Source organism: Diospyros lotus, chromosome 10, assembly GCF_014633365.1.
Source record: "Diospyros lotus cultivar Yz01 chromosome 10, ASM1463336v1, whole genome shotgun sequence".
NCBI classification, from domain to species: domain Eukaryota; kingdom Viridiplantae; phylum Streptophyta; class Magnoliopsida; order Ericales; family Ebenaceae; genus Diospyros; species Diospyros lotus.
The window spans coordinates 3027261-3033642 of record NC_068347.1 but is presented as its reverse complement, the minus strand read 5'-3'; the positions used below and the strand labels follow the sequence as shown (position 1 = coordinate 3033642).

At 39.5% G+C, this 6382-nt stretch overlaps 1 protein-coding gene across 2 annotated transcripts; it reads left to right on the top strand.

Moving 5' to 3' along the window:
• The first annotated feature begins 2169 nt into the window (after positions 1-2169).
• LOC127810879 (lanC-like protein GCL2) lies at positions 2170-5105 on the top strand. Of its 2 annotated transcripts, none has more exons than XM_052350459.1 (6): positions 2170-2522; positions 2617-2795; positions 3230-3341; positions 3445-3564; positions 3671-3988; positions 4628-5105. In XM_052350459.1, exons 1-6 carry the CDS (start codon positions 2349-2351, stop codon positions 4964-4966), a joined length of 1242 nt encoding a protein of 413 aa, XP_052206419.1. In that variant the 5' UTR covers positions 2170-2348; the 3' UTR covers positions 4967-5105. The 2 variants fall into 2 exon arrangements, with proteins under 2 accessions (XP_052206419.1, XP_052206420.1); XM_052350460.1 differs by having other exon boundaries at positions 2171-2522; positions 3448-3564.
• The last annotated feature ends 1277 nt before the right edge of the window (positions 5106-6382 follow it).

The following is a 6382-nucleotide window of genomic DNA, read 5'->3' as shown; positions in this document are numbered from 1 at the left end:
GGACACGATCACAACGAGCAAAGTACCTGCACATAAACACAAGGAAAATCAGTACAAGGCAAAGAAGGAACAACCAAAGGCCGAGATAAGCATTTCAAGCCGTTTAAATGGCACCGGGGCACCAGAACCACTCGTTCATAATCGAGTAGGTGGCCACTCGGTCATGACCGAGTGGCCCAGTGGGAGGTCCCCCAAATGCTGAAGATGAAGACGTGGCCCAGAAAATGCGCCGAGACCTGAGAGAATTTGAGTTTTGGAGCACCTCGGCTGATCCTTGTGAGAATTAAATGAAGAGTGGAAGCCCTATTTATAGGAGCTCAAAAGGCAAAAAAGTCGAAAGCTGTGGAGCAAATACAGAAAATGAAGAGCAAAAGCGCAAAAATGATCTCTTGAGAGATAAGCAAAATGCGACAAAAGCGACGCTAATATTTCCCGGGATTGTATGCTCTTTTACCCAACTCCTCGGCTAAAAAAGCAGGGAGCAATTGATGTACCCGGGAGGGAGAAATGGATCTATGATCAAGTGTGGGCCCCAATAGGAGATAAATCAAAGTCAAGAGCCAAGGAAGACCCGCTCGGCCGGGCTGGGTGGGAGCCCACTCGGTTGGTCCGAGTGGCTGAGACCACTCAGCTGGGCCGAGTGGCTAAGACCACTCGGCACAACCGAGTGGCTAAGACCACTCGGTTGCCGAGTGGTTTTCCCCCCCACTCGGCCCAACCGAGTGGGGGCCTACTCAGCATGATCGAGTGAAGAGGGTCACTCGGTCATACCGAGTGGTCCCTCCCCAAACTCGGCCTAACCGAGTAGAGGTCACTCGGCATGACCGAGTGACCCTTAGGGATTGTCAATCCAGCCGAATCCCCCCCTCTCGCCAGACGATCAGCATTGCGAAATTTCTGTAATGGGCCGCGAGATTTTCGCCGAGAAAACCGCGAGGCCTCTCTCTCTCCTCCACTATAAATATGAGACCCCACCTTCATTCCTAGGGACGCAATTTTGAGTAATTAAAGTATACTTTTCTCATTTTCTCTCGAGATTCTGACTTAAGCATCGGAGGGTTTGCGCGGGGACCCCCACCCACGTCCTAACGGTGCTCTCGTTTTGTAGGCCACTCGGTCACCAAGGGCACTCGTCATCAAGGCCACTCGTCGCCCTCAGGTCACTTGGTCACGGCCACTCATCGCCCTCAAGTCACTCGGTCACCCAGGCCACTCGTCGCCCTCAGGCCACTCGGTCATCAAGGCCACTCGTCGCCCTTAGGTCACTCGTCATCCGAGGCCACTCGTCATCCTCAGGTCACTCGTTCATCCGAGGTCACTCGTCATCCTCAAGTCACTCATTCATCTTGGGCCACCTGATCATCAGCCCACCAGATCTACCAGATCCAATTACTCATCAAGATTCTCATCAGTAAAGGCACGACTCCCAAGACTCTTGTGTCTCTCCTCAATTAAAAATAGATTGTTGTATTTTAGTAACAACAATAGTAATAATAAAAAAAATACACATGAACAAAAATATAAGTGTAAATTACTTTTGCTATGGAGTGAAACTAGTGGACGAGAGGGGAAAATCATAAATAAAAATTAGAAGTAAACACAAAAAATACAAAAAATAATTTTTAAAATGAAAAATCAAATCTCATGTGATGGGCCATATAATTAGATATATAGGTAGAGGAGTATCTATTCTTAAATAAATGAATCGAGATCAAATGAGTCCTGAAAACTCGATTCATTTGTAATTCTAGTAGAGAGGAAGGTCACATTCATTTGTGATAGAGATTAAGTAGCACGAACACATCAGAAAAAAATGTTATATCTGTGTTTGTGTTGTGATAGATAAGGACATAATTATAGACATAATTCAAGGTGTGTTTGACATGTGATTTTATTAAAAAAAATTAAAAAAGAATTGCAGACATATTTGTCTAGCACTCTAAATAAGTGTGTTAAATATTGACACGTCATGGAGTTTTTTAAAATTTTTTACAAAAAATTGGAATAATTTTTAAAAACCATTTGTATTTTATATTATCACACGGATCTAATGATAGATTTTTTATAATTATTTTAATTATTTATATAATTACGTTGAATTTGAATTTGTGAATTATATTTTTTACAATTAATTATTTGTCATTCCCGTATCCGTGTCCTATCTTGTCTGTGCCACGTGTTGTGTTCGTGCAACGTTGGATAGAGAGGATGCGGTGCTTGAGAAGGACGCTGGAGCTGCGACCAGCTTGGCGGTGGCGAAGCTTCGATTACGGCGGAGGGGCTTAAAACGCAGCGCTCGTTCTCCGGCTGCAGGTTGTACTGATCGGTCGGAAAATTGAGAATAAGAGATGGCGGACCGTTTCTTTCCCAACCAAATGCCCTACTTGGTCGAAGAAGAAGAAGAGCGAGACCAAGGCACACTCGCTTTGGACTCCCGCGATTCGCTTCTGAGGCTTCTATCAATGCCGCTCTCTGCACTCTTCGAGAGGCTCAAACGGGCCGCCTTGGATCTCAAAGAAACTGTACTCTCTCTCTCTCTCTCTCTCTCTCTCTCTCTTTCTCTCCGTGCGTCCCCTTTCTGTGACTGCCCACCATGTATTTGTGTTTTTGTTTCAGGTGGTGTTGAAGACGTGGGGATCCATTAGGGGGTGCGTTCGAGACTTTACACTCTATAGCGGGACACTTGGGACAGCTTTTTTGCTGCTTAAATCCTACCAACTTACTAGGAACAGAAACGATCTCAATCTCTGCTCTGAGATTGTCAAAGCTTGTTACTCTGCTTCTTTCCAATCCAGGTTCTCTCCCGGCACCATGACGTACTGATTGATTTTATGTATTTGTGTCTTGATTTTGCTGTAGCTTCCAGTAGGATGCTTTCAGGATTACCATAAGTGTATGGCTGGTTGGTTTTGCTCGCAGACATGGTTTACATGTTGCAATAACCTTCACATGAAAATGCTTTTGGTAATCTCGAAACGTAATTTTTTTGGAGGCAACGACAAGGTGTTGTGATTGGAAAGTCACGGGTTTTAATTGTGAAAACATCCTCTTTATAGCAACCCGCGGTGGAGCCTCATATGATGGAACCACCCTCTTGGTAGAACTAGGAACGATTTCCGGGACTATTCTTTGAAACAATAAACAATAAACAGCTTTTGGAACACAACAAAGCATGATAGAGTTTTGATTTAGTTCTAATTAGAGTCTTTATTCAATGTGTTGATGATAGGGATGTGACTTTTATATGTGGGCGAGCTGGTGTTTGTGCCCTAGGTGCTGTTGCAGCGAAGCACTTGGGTGACCATGAGTTGCTGAGTTACTACTTGGCCCAGTTTAAAGAGGTATTTTATTTTGTTGCACGTTATCTGTTATATTAGCAGTGTGTAAGGAATTTTGGAGGTTTAGTTACAGATTTATTAATGTAATGTATATGAGCTATGATAGCAGATTAAGCTGCCAAAGGATCTTCCTGATGAGTTGTTATATGGGAGAGCTGGGTTCTTATGGGCTTGTTTGTTCCTAAACAAATTTATAGGGGATGAAACTATCCCTTCTAACCATATTGTAAGGCTTCCATATATCCATCCTGGCACATCAATTTATTTCAAGCATCAGTACCATGTGGATTTATTATGATCAAATAAGTGATACTTTCTTAATTATCTCATAGGATGTGGTTATGAATGATATTTTCAAGTCTGGGAGAAGATTGGGTGCCAGGCTGAGTTGCCCTTTGATGTTTGAATGGTACAGTGAAAATTACTGGGGTGCTGCCCATGGATTAGCTGGGATTATGCATGTTTTGTTGCACCTAAAACTGAGTCCAGGTCAGGCTGATGAGGTCAAGCACACTCTTAAATACATGATTAAGTATCGGTTTCCAAGCGGTAATTACCCTTCAAGTGAGCAAGACAGGAATAGGGATCATCTCGTGCATTGGTGTCATGGTGCTCCTGGGATAGCCCTCACATTGGTCAAAGCTGCGGAGGTATATCACTACTTAATCTAAGTTCATTTTAAATGTAAAAGGCTCTACTGTTGGATTTCTGAATCTTAGATAATGGTATATTAGCTCAATTGCCTATTCAATGTTGATCGAATGTTACAACCTTGAGGTTCACCAACTTTATGGGAACATCCGACTGTTGTGAGAACAGGTGTGGAGACAGAGGGATTTTTTTTTTGGCATAAGGCAATAGAACAGATAAGAACTTGGCTTCCTCTTTTACCTTCTTGCATGTTTACCTTACTAGTGGTGTGTTAATAGAAATGTTGGATCCGTTTGAGTCAAACATGGGCCATATACTTGCAAGATTAAGTTACAAACTAATTGTCCTTGACATTGCTTTTCAACATACCAGTAGCTAAGATGGACAACTCTGAATAGGAAGATCTTACAAGTTTTGTGAAAGTGAAATCATCAAGAAGTCCCTCCATTCAGTTGTGTTCAAATAGACTAGTCAATGACATGGAAAGGGCACAACCATTACTTCAGCTCTCACAGCTGAAGGGATTTCAGTTTTTGGCTCTTTTCTTTCTTTCTTTTTTTTTTTTTCAAATTTTCTTTCATGTATATCTTTCTTTAAATTCTCCTGCTTACCATTACCTAAATATGGCCAATGCAAAGGTTTTTGGAGATGACAAATTTCTGGAAGCAGCCGTTGAGGCAGCAGAGGTAGTTTGGAACCGTGGCTTACTCAAACGAGTTGGCATTTGTCATGGCATAAGTGGGAATACATATGTTTTCCTCTCTCTCTACAGATTGACAGGAAATAAGGTGTTCTTATATCGGGCCAAAGCATTTGCTTGCTTTCTCCTGGATAGAGCTCACAGGCTCATCTCCGAGGGGCAGATGCATCGTGGAGACAATCCCTATTCATTGTTCGAAGGGCTTGGAGGCATGGCTTATCTTTTCCTAGACATGTTTGCTCCTGCTGATGCTCGATTCCCTGCTTATGAGCTTTGAAGACTTCCCACATCACAGTGAAATGGAAAAGACCCTGTACGTACTACGACCTGTTACCCTCCTTATGACTCTTGCTGTCCTCTTAACTTACATGTCTTAGAATCTGCTGTGTGTATGTATATATATAAATGGTTGCCTTCTTACAAGGAGTTTTTATGAAACATGCATCCCCAACTGTTAGTTTGTCTATAGGAAGAATTGAACTAATGCTAAGTTAGCTTTCTCTGCAACTGAGCTGACTTGAAATAGACTATGGAATCTGATAAAAGGGTAGAGATCTCTTGTGGCCAAGGAGCAAACTTATGATGGGATGTTTGAATTGAGTATTAAAGTAGTAATAAAATACTATCAGATCATTTCATTTATGTTCTTTCTTTCTATGAATTTCTGGCATGCTCATGATGTCATATAAGTTGTAGATATGTGGAAATCATGAGTATTTTAGGATTAATTCTAAAACTGATAAAAGACACTAAAAAATGTGGAATTTGGAATTAAGCTAATTAAAGCAACAGGATGGAGCTAATAAAACCATTGAGAAAAATATTAGATTGTTATATTTGAATTAATTCAAAACTAAGTATTGGGGATTCATGAAGGGAACTTGCTCGAGTTAAAATTGTAATTTGTCCTCTTGTAAATCGAATTAAGTATTAGAGTTTCAAAAGTCAATGGGGATTAGAATATATATTGCTATCTAAATCCAACATCTTAAAGCAGAAGGTAAATTAGTTTTACCTTTTTTTTAAAATAGTTATATTTTAAAAGTAAAGTTATTGTTGGCTAAATTTTAAGCATCTCATGAGTTTTGTAATTAGGGGTGGATAAAATTTTGGTTTAACTGAAATAATTAATTTGAATTGTTCGAAATTGTTGAGTTTCGTTTAAGCTAAGGGTCAGTTTGGTTTGATTTTTTGATTATTTTGCTTCAATTCAGTTTTACTATTGAAAAAAATTAATTTTATTTTTATTATAGAAAATTATAAAAAAAATTATTCAATTTAAAAGTAAACATAACTTCCACGATACATTTAAAGAAATTTTGTAAATAAATTTTGAAAAAAATTAAAAATTTTAAGTTAAGGGAGATGAAATTTTTTTCTTCTTTAACTTTTTTGTGGATAAAAATATATTTATGATATTTTTTTAATATTATAAAATGGTCTTAGGACGTTTTTAAAATTGCAGAAATAACTCCCAAATATTTTTAATATTTCAAAAATATCAAAATAACACCCCAAAAAATATTTTCGCATCATAAGGCCATTGTATATTTTAAAGTACAACTTCAGTTAGGATGAGTTTATATTACTTACGCAGGACGGATAGAATTTTTATAAATAACTCATATTTCCACCAATATAATATCACAAAGACACACACACACTCACACACACAAATGCCATAACAACATCC

Bases quoted from the DNA above. Each gene is read 5' to 3' on its own strand.
- LOC127810879 (XM_052350459.1), top strand. From the start codon at position 2,349: ATGGCGGACCGTTTCTTTCCCAACCAAATGCCCTACTTGGTCGAAGAA. The intron at 2,523-2,616 runs GTACTCTCTCTC...TTTTTGTTTCAG, and splicing joins CCTTGGATCTCAAAGAAACT to GTGGTGTTGAAGACGTGGGG. The intron at 3,989-4,627 runs GTATATCACTAC...GCCAATGCAAAG, and splicing joins CATTGGTCAAAGCTGCGGAG to GTTTTTGGAGATGACAAATT.